The sequence below is a fragment of the Apus apus genome, chromosome 6 (assembly GCF_020740795.1).
Source record: "Apus apus isolate bApuApu2 chromosome 6, bApuApu2.pri.cur, whole genome shotgun sequence".
NCBI lineage: Eukaryota > Metazoa > Chordata > Aves > Apodiformes > Apodidae > Apus > Apus apus.
The window spans coordinates 32284236-32300764 of NC_067287.1; the positions used below are offsets into that span (position 1 = coordinate 32284236).

General features: G+C 37.8%; 1 protein-coding gene across 8 annotated transcripts in view; it reads right to left on the reverse strand.

The window, feature by feature from the left end:
- Window positions 1-11059: 11059 nt before the first annotated feature.
- The window catches only part of PMS1 (PMS1 homolog 1, mismatch repair system component), a 47194-nt gene continuing 41724 nt past the window's right edge, over window positions 11060-16529 (reverse strand). For 4 of the 8 annotated variants that reach the window (XM_051622951.1, XM_051622948.1, XM_051622949.1 and 1 more), the window contains 2 exons: window positions 13788-13948; window positions 11060-11485 (listed from right to left, as the gene is read on the reverse strand). In XM_051622951.1, coding sequence (XP_051478911.1) covers window positions 11294-11485; window positions 13788-13948 — 353 coding nt within the window. In that variant the 3' untranslated portion in view covers window positions 11060-11293. Of the gene's footprint in view, window positions 11486-13787; window positions 13949-16529 lie in introns of those variants that run through there. The other 4 variants (XR_007889842.1, XR_007889841.1, XR_007889840.1 and 1 more) reach the window with 2 other exon arrangements.

Consider the following 16529-nt stretch of genomic DNA (forward strand, 5'->3'; position numbering starts at 1 on the left):
CACGTCAACTTGTTGGCAAATAAAAGCCAACAGCAGTGACTTGAGAAGTGGATTTATTCCCTTATAACAATTACACTGTGCAAATTATCATGCCCATCAGTTCATCTTACGCTTTCAATTTTTGCTTGACTAAACAGCAACACGGGCCATGATGCAAATTTTGTTTTCATGATTACTAGAACTCTCCTCCTCCCTCCAACACCTGCAAGGAGGAGACTTGTGCTCATATGTATTGTTTTTAAGCTATTAATGCATCACCTTGAATATAGAAAATGCTACATTAGAAAAAACACAAAAACCTCCATGCAGAGAACTCCAGGTTGGACTTAGGAGGAGCTCAAACCAGGCTCCCATGCCGAAGACAGGTAGTAAGTGTCCCTATGATCATGAAATGGATCATTAAAATGAAACTGCTTAGAAAATGTAGCCAAACTCATTCAGGCTGAAGAGGCTTAAAATGCAGAAATATCTATGCTACTGAAACATAAAAAAATCTTTTTCAAACAAAGAAACAAAAGCACTTTTGTGCTTTGCAGGATCAGCACTGTTACTTTATAGCAAGACCATGGCACACCGAGGACCCTGTTTGTATTTCTATAAATCATACAGATGCAGTGCACTCTGTCATGTGTACACAATGAACAACATGGACAACTTAATCTAGCTGTTTGCTATGACATTAAAAAACAAACAAACCTATGGGTCTAAGGTTTAATACAAGGCGGGGGGGGGGTGGGGGGGTGGGGGGTGGGTGGGAAGGAGGACTGTATTTTCTCCATTGGTTAAAGTGAACAAAAGTGGCCATGTATCTTAACACCTGGGAAAAGTCAGGGCATGCACAGCTGGCTGCGAGCTGGTCACACATTCCTGAGGTTACAATTACGAGCAGTGTTCTCAAACCAGGCTCATTGACAAGCAGTTGCAGGTGGCCAAAACGCTTATGTATGGAAATAGCTTTACTCAGCAAAATCTTAGAAAAATAATGTATCAATAGGAACACTTGTATATGCAGATATAACACTTTCTCAGTGATGTTTTCTTCAGTTAGCCCCCAGGTCATGTCATATAAACTGAAAACAGGAAATATTTTGTGTTGCACATCATATATATATCATTTGGTACCAGAGTATCATTTTCCCCAACAAGTAGACTTGCAATGTAGTTAAAGTGAGGAAACACTATCAGCCTGTTACGTTCTGTTCCCAGCTTTGCCAACAGCCAGCTAATGTGGCCAGCCCTCATCTCAATATGCTGGTTTAACGAGGGGACAAATGGGCATGATAAGACTCTCATTTGTGTATACAACTTCATGTTTCTGACACTTGGATGAACAGCAAAGAACACTGTTAAGTATCATTTTATAATCCCTGTAACACAAGAAAATGCACTCATATTTTCTCTCTTCAGTAATGACATTTAAAAATACATCTACCTGAAAAACCTCTCTGATGTTTACTGAAACAATCAAAATTCAAACATGGTAAAAAATGAAAAATGTCCTGTTTAGATACAAGAATATAAAATGAAGTGTTTAGATATTTGCAATCCCTACAAGATACTTCTTCAGGAAGGTGATGGGGTGATCACGTGATCGGGTGACATTTTTTATGATGCTGAAAACATGGACACAATACAGGAGAAAGGAAAACAGTTGTTAAAGATTAAAAATACAGGAGGAAAAAGATATTTAAGTGCAACTCAAAATATAGCTTCAATTTTTCAAATTGTTTGGCAAAAATCAATACCAGAAATGCTATAGGAAAAATTATCAGAGTTCACACCAAGACTGCCAGAGCCAGCAGCAGGGGCAGAAACATCAACTGAAATCTAATTAGGGGACTGAGGTTTGCACCACTAAATGGACCTTCATTTCACAGGAAAAAAAAATACTATATTTTCCAGAACCAAATATGCAAAAATTTACATCCAGGTATGAATGCAAACATTTCATTTTCAAAATTTTCCTCAATAAAAAGCACAGTAGAACAACAAATATACAAGAGTATTGCTCATACCTGCTACCCCCTGAGCAAGAGCCCTGTTGCTGTGATTAGTACAGACCAACAGATGACCATCTTTATGCACATGATCAGCAAGACCAAAAGGTCACTATGGTGTTAATTGCTATAAAACTTGTATCTTTCAACAGACTCTGCATATGTTTTCCAGATATTACGTATACCTTAAAATTAAAAAAAAAAAATTACAAGTTAGATTACAAACCACTCAATATAAACTCCTAGTAATATTTTGACCCAAAACAGCCCCAAGTAGAAAAGACCTGTCCAGAACTTCTGGCTTTCCATTTTACTGGGCCTTACACTGCACTCCTGGAAACAGAAACCTTCCTTTATGAAGATTAGGGAACTTTGCCACAGTAAAGCGTGCAAGGCAGACTTCTTGTACAGCAATAATGATAACACTCTCTTAAAACTATTAAAGTTTGTACACAACACTTTAACATGTTATCAAAATGATTGGTAAACAAAATACTAAATGTGATTCCCAATTGTGTAGGTTAGTATTAGTGAATATGCCAAAGCCTTTTGAAAGAGAATTAGCTGAGAAGTAAATTTGAATTTGCATATTGCCTTCTGTATATTCAGCTTTTCAAAGATTATTTTATTTAGCTTGTAACTACCAGCACAAATGCTGATTCTAAATATATCTGCTGAACTCTAAATGACTTCTGTTTATAGAAATAGGACACAACAAGCTATTAAATCTTCCTTACAACAAACTGTGCTATGCCAAAATACTTGCTTCAGATTTTTAAGCTGGAGTTAAGACTTAGACTAACAACCAGAAGAAAACTGGTAAGATATTTATTATAGCAATGTATTTTATCATTTAAGTCTTTCCTTACTTGAAGACTTGGAATTAGTCTTACTAATTCTACATCCACACAGGTTAAAAAAAAAAAACAAACCCACAAAAAAACTCTAGTAGTGTTTGAAACCTTTGTTACTTTAAATCATTTAGAATTCAACACAACACTTTCTTGCTATACATCATCCAAATAAATCCAGAATAATCAGAATGCAATAATAATAAAAACCTGCATAACTTTCAGCAACACAAAGAAGTATCAAGTAAGAAATCACAATCCTGAGGACAAAGTTTGTAATTAGGCAAGAATTAACTGCACCCACCCATTAACCATTAGGTTTCTGCTCATTATAGGAAAAATGCAAAACTGGGAGCTGAGTTGCAGAGTTTGGGGTTTCCCCCCTTATTTTCCCCCCCAATAATCTCTGCATCCAGGTCAAGGTTGAGCAAGCTGCTTCTCCAGTTTCTGTAATCTCGAAGTGGTTGGTGTACTATAAAGTATTTTTAGGTTCTACAGTAAAGGTCAATAATAGTGTAAAATACTACAATTCTAAAAGGCCAGTATCCATTTTATTACTGTCATTGATGCATAAACACATTTAATTATTTGCATATGTAAAGCAAAACTAAAGTTTCAAACCTACACTACCTAAAGGAGCAGGCAGCATTTTCAGTTGCTCAAAGGTAATTTTAAATAAAGCACAAGAATTATGGCTCTCCTAAATGACAAGAGGATCTTGGGCAAGCAGTTCTGAAAACAACGATTTTGAAATTGAAAGTGAAGTTTCAAGTACAAGAATTAAGGAATGGGACTGTAATGGAGGCAGCTAATTTGTGGGAGGTAACTATGAATTCCTCTGATGAGGGAACATTTTTGTAGAACTACATGTATATAGTTTCACATGTCTCAGTAACTGTTAACAGGTTCTTGTTCTAAATTATACACATCTAAGCTGCCAGGAACATTAGGAATTTTAGCTAAGTAACAGTCAAACTCTGCCCAGAGAGGCTGTGGAGTCCCCTTCTCTGGAGATATTCAAAACCTGCCTGGATGCAAAGCTGTGTAATGTGCTCCAGGTGATCCTGCTAAAGCAGGACTAGATGATCTCCAATGGTCTCTTGCAACTCCAAGGATTCTGTGAAATCCAACAGCATGTTGCTTTGAAATAACCTATTTATTACAAGGCAGTTTTAGCCAAGTCTGACAAGAATCATAATACAATGGTTTGAGTTGGAAGGGACCTTAAAGATAATCCAGTTCCACCCCCCCTGTATGGACAGGGACACCTCCCACTAGACCAGGTTGCTCCAAGCCCCATCCAACCTGGCCTTGAACACTTCCAGGGATGGGGCATCCACAACTTCCCTGGGCAACCTGTGCCAGTGTCTCACCAACCTCACATGAAATAATTTCCTTCAAATGTCTCACCTAAATCTCCCCTCTTCCAGTTTTGAGCCATTACCTCTTGCCGTCTCACTACAAGCCCTTGTAAAAATTCCCTCCCCAGCTTTCCTGTGCCTAGATCCACTCCTCACAGCTGAAACCACTTGCCTTTCAACAACTACTTTATATGAAATAAACTCAGATTATCTCCAAAAGAATCTTCGTTTCCATTCTCTTGAAGTGAGATGACAGGACTCTTTCAAAGCTACTTAAACACAAGGGGCTTCCTCTCTCCCTTTTTGTTTTTTTAATTGAGAAAGTAAATTCTCTTACCTTTCACCAGGAACACTCACTCAATTATCTAACATAAACAGTACCAGGCTAACAAGAACAAGGAAAGTCATTACTTCTTTGTTACTTTATATCAACTTGGATAATTTTACCTAAGCTTTCTTGAAATCCTCCAAAAATAGGCTGTGCTGACATTAGAAATAAAGTAGAACTTTAGCTCTACCAACGCAATTTTATTACTGCAATGACCTGACAAGTGAACATTCATGCAAAAATGCTTCACATAGTGTTCCTCTACCAAAATTCTTGCTCCCTGTGAGTATATTAATTTGAACAGGCATTTTAAGTGCTGAAGCAAAATATATGGGTGATCTAAATTATCTAAAAAATGTAATGATTCAATTAATGCTGAGTTACTCCATGCATGAATGAACAATTTGACCTGGACTTGAATACACTATTTTAATAACGCAGCTGCCCCATATTCACCAGTCTCTACATTTCCTGAAAACTAATCTGCCAAAAAAGTTATACAGTATTAATCTTCTGTGCTTCCGTTCTTGGAGTGCTGAGTTAGTAATGCTCCACAATCACGTTATTTCATTGAAGAGCCACATTTTTTTAGAACATTCACAGATGCTATAATTGTAAAATTAAGACATGTATTTTCCAGTTGAAGAATTACTACTATCACCTAGGAGCATCTGAGTGGCAGGTACTAGTTTCTAGGAAACTTCAGGTCAGTTTAGGTACTAATTTTTAAATACCTGTTGTTTGTTGTTTTTCTTCTAGGTACACATGGCATTGCATCTGCAGTTTTCAGGTATTGTTCTCCAAGTGGCTGTGAGAACCATAGCTGTTCTGTATTTCAAATGCTTAGTAGCACAATACATTTGTTGTAAGACCTAAAGAAAATAAATTACCTAAGATTAAAATTATTTTAACATAAAACAAATCCCATGCACAAACCACGAACCATTCCTGCACCACCTGTCTGTTACAATCCCAATATGCAGTGCTGAACCTAAGTGAGCACTCTCTGGCAAAGCTTCACTTTTCACCAACCAACTTCATCCAGAGTTCATATGAAATGTGCATTAGCCTGGGCCCTCAAGAGCAATGTTCTTCTCCCCTTGTAAAGACAGCTTGTTTCATTGCAGAGTGAAATTACAAATACAGAAATAAACTTTGAGCAAAACCAAACTCAAGATTGCTTTGGTTAAGTAATTCAGCCCAATGAAACAATAAATACAATTATTTACATGCAGAGAGACTAGTGATGGATTGATGAAAGGCTACAATAAACTTTGGATAAACATTTACAATTTCAGATGCAAAAGTGATGTAAAAAGTAAGAATTCTGGAACTGCAGATGACAGCAGCATTACAGTTAATATTTAATCACGCTGTTATGAGAATGTTCAGTAGTGGAAGACAGGATTAACATATTGCTTTAAAACATTCCATTACTTTCTGCATCTGTTTACTGATAATAAAAGAAACAGCTGTTCGAAATGTAACATTAACAGGTGTACACTGTTCATTTGAGATTTAAAAACAATAATTCTCCTCCATTTCCTCCTTCGCTATTTTGAAATGACATTACAAACACCCCTCCTATTAGCTTACACAATTAACCCCCAATTGTTTAACCTCTCTGTATGTCCACAAAATGTATACATGTGGAGTTAGCTTCCTTCTCATTTTGTGGAAAAGGCTCTGTTCCTCTGCAGCGCACATCCTGAACTAATGCACCAGATGTGTCCCATAAAATGGTTGGTCACACTATTCAGCAGCTTTCCCTTAGCAACTGTTCTATATCAAATTTACTGTAAAAAAGCATCATAATTATGAAGTAACACTGTATCAAATTCACAGACGTAATATCTCACTACGTTTAGTTGAACCATGAATGATAATTGAGCTTGAAATTGTATATTTACTTTAAATAAGTCCTCCAAATCATCTGCAATAATGTGTGCTTAATTCGAAGCCATTAACAAAAGATTTAACTTTTCCACATTAATACTCTCCATAATTTCTGATATGATACTCCATACTTAGAGAGAGACAGACATAGAGAGAGGGGAAAAAAAAAAAAGCAAAAAAGCTATTTCTGGTAGCTTTCCATTTGCACAATTTAAAGGATGTACTTTAAGTTTCTTACTATTGTTAACCCAGGCTGTTAAATTCTGGGTACAAAAGAAACAAAACACTCAAAACCATTCAATATTGCTGTCGCAATTCCCCTGCCCCCCAAATTTTCAGTACTATCATTTTAATAAAACAACCCCAAAAATTCCTATAAAACTAAAACTAGACTTGCTTTATGCAAAATAAAAGAAGCTGTGAAGACCATATATTACAACCCTTTCAAAAACCTAAAAAACTGGTATTTGATGCTTACTTTCATGAAAGAAATACCAATATGTAGGTAGGAAAAAAAACCTAAAAGGAAACCACTTGCATAAATTGAGACTGAGGAATGGGTGCTTGTATAGCTAAATAGCATGTTGCTTAGAAGTACTGATTCTACTGCTAGATATTTGAATTATTCCATATTAGAATATGGAAATACAAAAAAGCCCATTTTAACAAGTCACAAAATACACCACACCAGTTTTACTGTTGCCAATGACTTGCTAAGTGCTCCTGAAACAAGTTAAGTGTTCTTCTGCTTATTATTCTCTGAACTGCTACTAATCGTAGGAAATGAAGAAAAAAATTCACATAAATACTCCAAGTCTTTTCACACACACTTCTTAACTGAGAGGAAACAGATACTTCATTAAGATCCCTACTACATTCAGAAAAGAAACATTTAAAAGTTCCTGAATTTCATTCTAATACCCATATTTATTTGCATAGAAAAGTAATGTTTTTTTTCAATAAAACTTTTGCACATTTAAAAAACAAGACTGGTATTCAATGGTTTCCTGTTTAAAGAATAAGCAACTTGGGCAAGGTGGACACTTGAGCTGCAAACACACCGCCAGAACCGAACCTGCTCAAACCAACCACATGAATGATCTGCTGAAATGTTGAAAGCTATGTACAACCAAAAGGTTTTAAATTTTTATTATGAGATCATGCTTCAACCTGGAAAACTCCAGATTATCACACAGGGAGCTCTGCTACCTGGACTAGGCCTATTTTGAGAAGACAAATATGGAAACCATGAGAAGCATTATAAGCTATAACAATCTGATTTACTGGTGACTGAAAGTAAGGATCTATGCTCGTTCCTGGCCAGCCTCAGGCCTGCCTACCCACCGTTTTAAGTCATCAGAATTGTACAAAAATAAAATGTCAGCAGAGGGCAGCGCAAATACAGTGACCTGACCCAGCCACTCATGGTAGCAACAGCCTCTTGGGAGCAGGCTGTGAGGTACAGCCATGTGGCAGCTCCTCTGCTTGCTGCTGGGATGTGTGCCCACCTACGGCAAGAGGGTCGAGCACAACAATAACCAAGTCTACTCATTTGTACACATTTCGGGCTTTCTTCTTGCAAACAAACAGCCCATGCAGCTGGGACTGACTGCAAGGACAGGCAGCCCTTGCCTGCTCTCCAGAGAGCCTCATGGGGCTCATCACTTGAGAAAACTTCCAAGTGGCACCAGAAGCTGACACAACAGCAACACCCCAACATGCCTTCCATTCTGAGAACCATTAAATCAAGTGCACCATTTGACCTCTTTTAAACTTGTAAATCTAGAACTGAAGTACTTCTTCAAAAAAGGAACGTAAAATGGACACAGAGGCACCAGTAAGATAATCTGTAAAACAGAAAATTACACTTCTTCCTGCCCAGAGTGGATAAAGCAAGGAGAGGCCTTGCCCACCCAAAGCCATCTCCCCTCAGCACAGCACCAGAGCAGCCCCCAGCTTCAGCCTGCACCCCCAGCCACAAGTTCAGCCAGGTTTACAGCCCCGAAGCTGTGCCACAGCACTCACTGCAGGCACCCAGCCATACAGGAACCCCCAACGTCCCAAAGAAACAGAAAGCAAACTGCACATACCTGTGTCTAAGGCAGAAATGCCCCAGAGCTCGCTGAGGTAAAGGACAGCCAGCCTCGCTGGGCGGGAAGAGCCGGCTGGAGCTGCTGGGCTGGTGCACCTGCACCCCCAGCAACACCTGACACTGATTTGCCACAAAGCCCCCTCAGCACCTGTGAATACTGATTTACCAACCACTTTTTATCTCAACCTAGGGTCTGAATACCTATTAAACAGCTTGTTCTCCATTAAACCAATAGTACTGTTACATGAAAGATCTCAATATTGATGCTAGTCTTACAAAAAATACTAGTATTTCCTCCAGTACAATTAAGAAGCAGCTATTTTACCTTCTGGAAAAGAACTGGCAGTTATTAATCTCTTTATATCCCAAACTGTGTAAAATTGGTGCACATGCTCATTTAAGCTTCAACAAACTTAGTTTGGTGATCAATTTCTGTTCTCCTACTTCATGGCTTTTCTCACTGTAAGGGCTACTGTCTAAACTCTCTCAGTTTGTATCCAAACAAGAATAAAAATAAACAAACTATAACCTTCGGCACCCACCGCAAGGCTGGGATCCTGTTTCCCCCTTAGAGCCAAGAGTCACGTCTCCTTCTTGTGTCTCCATCCACCTTCTCACTTCCATTCTAAAAATTCACATCTTCTGCACCGGGTGACATTTACAGCCAACGAGTGTCCAGCTTTCCAGTGACATTCTCATCTTGTACCTTGCTGACTGGTTAAGTTTGGAAAGAGTCTGCTTGTGTCCTCTGCTCTTTTCCTCCATCAGTCCCCATGCTGCTCACCCTCTTTTAGTGCCCATTACTACAAAGTTATGCATGGATATGTCTCCTTCAGTATAGCAGTAGATATCAAACTTCTCTTCCTCCAGAAAAAGACCCCACCTTTCTTATTTACACTTAACTAACTACCCTCACTGGATGCCCTTCAGCTGTTCCCAGTCTGACCTTACACATGTGCGTGGAAGAGGTGGGGAACAGCAAGAGGTGCCTACACTTCGTTGTGGTCTTGCTCCTTTGCAGCAGTGAGGGATTCACAGCTTAAGACAGTAACAGGAAGAGAGCACGTTGTTTGGTACTACATCTTACCTTAGCTCAGAGAGGCCTTTGCACCATTCTTCCACATATCAGAACTGTGTGCTTTCCTTGTCCTCTAACCCTTCATTTATGTGCCTCCTGGGCCAAAGTCAGCATGTGCTGTAAATGGAGTGGAGTCGGTATGTGCTGAAGGTCCAGGTGTCTGCTGCTGCACAGAGCAGGCTGCTGAGTTCAGCCTGCCTTTTGACTGCGTGGGGGCACAAGGTGCTCCCAGCTCTCTGGCAAGAGCATGGCCCCAAGCAGGTCATTCCAAAACATGAACTCAACCCAAGACTAACAGCTCCTTTGAGGAAAACACACTGTAATTAATGGCTGTGATTTAAAATGACAGCTAGTGAGTGCAGTTTATGTTTACTAAACTTGTTTTTCCTTTCTGCAGTTTGAAGTTATAAGCCCCTCTTCTATATGGAAAAGGTAAACTTTAACGGTGTAACAGCATACAATTCCAGTGTACAACTCACATGTTATCATGTATTGCTGTGATGCATTTTCTTTACTTACCTCACCAGTGTAGCATTATTTGATACACAACAATAGATCAGTAATTTTCATTTTTGGATTGTACATTTGCTTGTCTTGTCTGGTGCTCCTGTCCACTGACTAGTTTGCATTCAGGTCTCCAGCAACCTTCAACCATTTACCTAGCAGCCACAGAAACACTACAAAAGCTAGGTCTTCCCACCACATTTTCATAGTGCCAAGATTTGCTAACAACTGAACCGGAGATGGGCAGGAATGTTCAGGTGACCTTTCTTGAAACTTTTAAAACATACTTTCCAGAGACATTGCATCTGCTGTGCATAGAAGGTATAAATGGGTAGCTTTACAGAAGAAACTACTTGAAGTAGAGGAGTAAACATTATGTTGTAGTAGAAAGAGATTAACAAGTTTCCCAGAATCGGCAGCTCTCTGTATAGCAGACTTTGCACTAGTTATACCACATTCTCCTTGAGTGAAGACCATTGATGTTTCCTAGCCCGCTTCTGTAGATCATTGCACCCACATGCATGCATTGGCTCTGCTTTCAGTGCCAACCTGTGCTTCTGTGATTCTGATCCTCTCATCTTTCAAGTCACTGGCCAGTTTCTGTTTATCTAAAGTTCTAAGAGTGTACCACACTTGTGTAAGCTAATACTAAAAATACTCTATTTGCAGTTTAGAAAAATCCTTTTTGAAGACTGGACACTAGGACTGAAAATATTAATTTATGCAAGCCAAAAATTTGCAAATCGAAATGCAACACCATGGAAGTGTAACTATAACTACAAATGGCAGTTTAAATACCTACAGCTATCTGGCATTCCTTCAAAAATTAATATCTCATGGCCCTAGCACAATAACCTTTCCCAGGCTCTGTTGAAAGCAACTTCTAAGCACATCTAAAGCATTTTGATATACTGGTATTTTCTAAACCTGTAGCAATAAGGAAAAGCACCAAACCAGTTGAGAACATTTATTTAATAAATTCTTAAAAAAAATAGCCATCAGTTATTTCTCTACAGTATTTCCAGTTTTCAGTTAGCATTTGAATTTAAATTAAAAAAGTCTCTAGGAGGTGAACATGTGATAAATGAAAAGTCATTATACAAAAGCTTTGCACAAAACATAATGAAATTATAGAGTAATGATCAAATTAGGCAAGAGAAATATGATCCCAAGCAAAACGTTCCATTTACTGAACAATTTCCATGGAGTTGTGCTCATCAACTTCTGGAATATCTGCTAAGTGATAAAAAAAAGGACGACCATGAACACAGCCTTTATTTTCCTTTCCAAGCTGTTGCTTCATCCTGTAAATTGTGTTTTGTACATCTTCTTTGGACAAATGTAAGGGCAGCTGCCGAGCTAAACGTACTGCTTCTCCCTGTGGAAAAGAAAACAAAAACAAAACCCCAATAGTTTTAAGCACTACTTTTTAACACATTAACTTGGGGCTAGCAGAAAGCAGAATTAAAACACTCACAGTTTACAGGTCACTTTTTTTTTCTGCTGATAAGCACTCCCAAATCCCAGAAACCCAAATGTAACTCTAAACGTATCTTATTGGTAATTTCCTGACCGCTTCATGGAGGCACAGTCAGTCTCCTGGTCATGTCTGTTCTCTTTTTCTTCTAGGGTTCACATTTGAAGAAGCTTTGTGTTTCTGAATATCTTACTTCCTGTTAGCACCAGTATCAGCTGAAGGTGTTTATCAGTTCACAAGACACAATCTGCATGATAAAACTTTAAAACTAGCATAAATGAAGCCAAACAGGCAGCTAAACAAAGTTTTCAAAATATGATAGTGAAAGTTTAATGTTGTATTAACTATTGTCTACCACATTCTGTTATGTCACAAAACTAGAAAGCAGATGTGACTGCTAAGCACAACTACTGAATCATCCATCCTCAAGGAGTCAAGCAACTTCAAAAATAAGTTGCCAGGTGGGCATTCCTGCCATTTCCTTCTCTCCTGTACTTTACTAGTGTTGCCTAGACAGAAATGGATGTGGCATATAGTACCACTTCAGAGTGCACAAACCTGAAGCAGCATCCATAATGTTTTAATGGGAATCTTCTCATTTTATTTGTCTGGGATTTTCTCCCACTCTTCCAAGTGGAAAACAAATCACTGTGGACTATTCTCTACGTAGGAAGGCTGCTGCTTTAAGCACTTCCCTATTCTTTCTTCTGAGTATACAAAAAGAGAGCAAAAGCAGCAGACTTGCTGCCTATTCAAACATGAAACTTATAACAGTTACAAATCTGAACATGACAGTGAATGACATTTCCAGTGCTTACTCCCCAGAATGGTGAAAACTGTTTCTTTTCATAGTGTCTTTTTTCATGACGGCAAGCCATATATGTCCTAGTTAAATATGCATTTCCAGCTACTGCTACCACTCCACATGCATCTTCTTTCTGACAGTTCCTCACAGAATAAACATTGCTCTTAATAAGCCTTGCTTTGATGATCTCTTGATATATACATTTAGATGTATCTGTGTGTGTACAGCTATGTATTTATCTGTATACAGACACACACACACTTTTTGTATGTGTATGTCTATATATATAACAACCAACTCAATCCCACTCCATCTCACTGATGGGTATTTTTTAGTAGAGGAAATAAAGCTGCCTCCAAACCAAGTTGCAAACCATCCCTGTTTCAAGATTTAAATCATCCCTTTGCTAAGCTTCTTTCATGAGTGCATGAGATTGTTCAGTCGTAGAAAACAGAATCACTTGCTCCAAAGGCAGCTATAAACTAACTGCCTCAGAAATACAGGAAAAGATTTGTGTAACAGATTTTTATAAGATAAAACACATTCTGCACAAATGTCTAAGCTCCATTTTGAAGTAGCCCAATCCAGGAAAGCATGTTAGCAAATGCTTAAGTAAGAAGAGACTTAAAGATTTTGACAACCTTTTTGAAGGGAAGTCTTAAGAATTGGGATTAAAAATAGCATTAGTGAAGTGTCTAGGTAGGAAGTGATAGAAAACTACTACTGATAGTTACTCCAGCTTTAAATAGTACCACATATACTAATTATCTCTGAAACTTCACACCCATTGGATGGATAATTTTATCTATTTGCACAGCAAATACTAACACTAGTCATCCCAGTTCCAACTGTTCCATAGTAACTTCTGTAAGAAAACAGATTAAAGATTATTTTACTCAGTTACCATGCTTCTGGCAACTAATAATGCTGACTGCTTGTGAAGGACACATGGTTTCCTCTCTGTCAAGTGCACCACAGAACTTCCTCGCTGTGGCATTGATTAGAGTGGACTCACAAGACTTGCTGTTCATCGAGTGTGTGCTTCCCTTAACTGCATTTAACTGCAGAAGTTACTGAAGTTTTAAGTAAATGCAAGCTTTGGCAGAGGCATATGGAGCTCATTGTATGCAAGACTTCATTTTTTTTTACTTCAGTGTCTGAATTGCAATGACAGCTTTTCTTCTGGCAAAAAGTTTCCATTTATCTATCTCTACCATTTGTTTGACTGAATCATAGGAATTTTTCTTCTTTAACTGAAAATTATTATACTACTTTTCAAAAGTAACTGTTTAGAACAGAACTACATTAGTTGAAACAAAAACCTGAAGATTTTCAGACCGTTTAAGGATTTATTACAAGCCAAGATGGCCAGTACTTAAAAGTAAATCTCTGTCTTACCTCCAAGTAATTTATTACTTTGAGAGGCCTACATTCATATACTTCCTTTGCATTTCCAACAACTATTGCACTCAGAATTTCTTTCAAATCAGAAATACCATAATATGGCACACAAGTTGCCATCCCTTCTATTTCCAGATGACTTTCTGCCACTGAAGCACCTGAAAATACAAAAACAAAACATTTGATTTCTATGCTGGAGCAATGCAGAGAAAGTTAAAGATGTAAAGATGTAAAATCACTTAGTAGATCAGTCTCACAAATCCAATACAACAAGGAAACTTTTTTTATTCCTTCCATGGAGCAAAAAGCATATATTTGTCCAATGTTTCATTATGATGATATGTGCTTATTCACTTAAAAACTTTTTCAGATTATTTTAATTCAAATCCTAGCTGGTACTGTCTAAATGCTTACATTTTGCAGCATTTCCAGCATATTGCAGCATAATTCTATGGCTTCAAAGAAACATAATGTGAAATTGAAAGTAGAAGCTACTAATAAAATACAGTTTAGTTTGAAAAAAGTAAAACTGAGTATTGGCACTGTTTTCTATGTAATTGGTTTGTACCTCTGTAGAGTTCAGATGTTATCATAACAACTTCAGCTTTTACTGAAATAAGCAATTTTTTCTTGTACCACAGCAGAGGAAGAACTCAACCCCAAATAATTCAAGGCTCTGTGACACACTTCATTCACATGGTACCACTGCTGCAGCAGGAGCAACTCTGAATAGGAATTATGAATTAAACATTTAAACAACCTTCCCAACAAAATACCTATTCAATCTTTCACATGCAAGAGATTTCACTTATTATTCAGACTACTTGCAAAAGGTTTTGATGAAATTGTTACTGTACAGCTAACTCAACTCCCCCTCCCAGAAGCAAGTTCTCTAGGGGTCTGTCTCACATATTCTCATGCAGTTCTCCAGAGTTCCTCCTCTCATTCATATTGGGTGCACAGAAATCTCAACCCAGCTCGCATGGCTACCTTCTCTTCTCCTCTACAAACCTAAGAAGTAAAGAGCTTCACAGGGAGAGCACAAAAGAATACAGTTCATAATGAAAATAAACCCTCACTTGGGTACTGGCCCCAGGTAGGAGAAACTACATTTAGTCCGGGTCACAAATGGTTTTTGTAAAGTCAAAAAAGCTAGAGAAAAGGTTGCTACAAAGTGGATTAAACTAACAAACCATGATTAGTGATCACGCATCAGAAGAGAGAGAAAATACTTATGGCAATATAAGACAACACAATGTACTTTTATTAGCTAGTAGATCAGACCATTACCCATAATCAACCCCTATTTATTTGACAGTCATTAAATAGGAGCAGATGAAGATGAAGAGGAGGACTGAGCAGGCTGAGTTTTTTTCTAAATATCCATGTGTCACCAGGTACGTAATGTCCTTGGGTCTCTTTAAGCTGCATGGCATGAGATACCTTGACTAGAGTGGGGATTTGATATAGGGGACAAACCCCCCACCCCTCAAAAAAAAAAAAAAAAAAAGAATCACATAACCTGCTTCCAGCTACACATCTAACAGTGCTTTACATTAGAAATTTTATTTCCTTTTTCACTCAGCACTGTCTTCCCTCTCTTTTTCAAGCTGACTTTCCCTAATAGTGGCCAGGAAAAACAAGACATTTTTTATGTACTGCTGTAAGCCTGTGATCAAATTCAGCTTAAAGCAAAATGTTAAAATATCTAATAGTTCACCAGTTGTTAAGGTGAGAGAGGATGATGTACTATGTCAGTATTTCCCCATAGAAAAGGCTGCCAAAAAGAGGAAGGAGCAAAAGATAAAGTTAGCTTTTCATCTCCTCAAGCTCTTTTATCTTAATTTTAATCGCAATTTTACTTTACTGAAAGACTAGATTTGAGTGACTATTTCAGACCATTTGATTATGCTGCTTTCTTCCTAAAATGAGAACTTTGTGTTTGACAAGCTTTCAATAATTACCTCTATATAAGCTAAACCAAGACAGGAGAGAAAAATGTGTTAAATTTTAAGTGTTAAGATTTCCAGTTTAAAAACTTGAATTTGTAGTGCATGATGGTGAGGTTTTGGATTTGCAAAACTACTTTCCCCCCACTCCAAATCATAGAAAGGCCAGGGTTGGAAGGGACCTTAAAGATCATCTAGATCCAATCCTTGTTAATGAGACTGCTGATGCTCGATCCTCTTCAGCTTTACCAACAGCAATTTTACTGTTTCCAAATTTCAACAGCCAGATTTGCCTTCAGCATACTGCTCATTAATTTGAAGTCACAGGAGGCTTTGAAGAGTCTAACATAAAAATGAACAATGCAAATTCTGGCTAAGAGAAGTGGTATTCTTTAGTATTTGTTTCGTTCTCTTTTTTTTGCTTGCATTCTTTAGACTGAAAAGCTGTACACTGATGCTGATTAACATGTATTTACCTGCAAGTCTTTGCAACATTTTACTATATAAGCAGATACTTGTAAATTAAAAAAAAAAAAATACACATTAAGATTTTTGAGTGTTCAAACAGCAGTCTTCAAGCAGTTTCCATGATAGTTTCTATGAAATGCTTTGCAACTTCCAAGGAAAATATTTCCATGAACAAATAAACTAGCTTTCAATTGACTAAAAATGTGGATTTCTCATTGCTAAAAATTCTCTCTTTCCAAACAAAGCATTCACAACTGTCTTCAGATAATTCCTTCTTGATGGCAAGGAAAAACTGTTCTCTTTCCAGCTGCCACCTAGATTA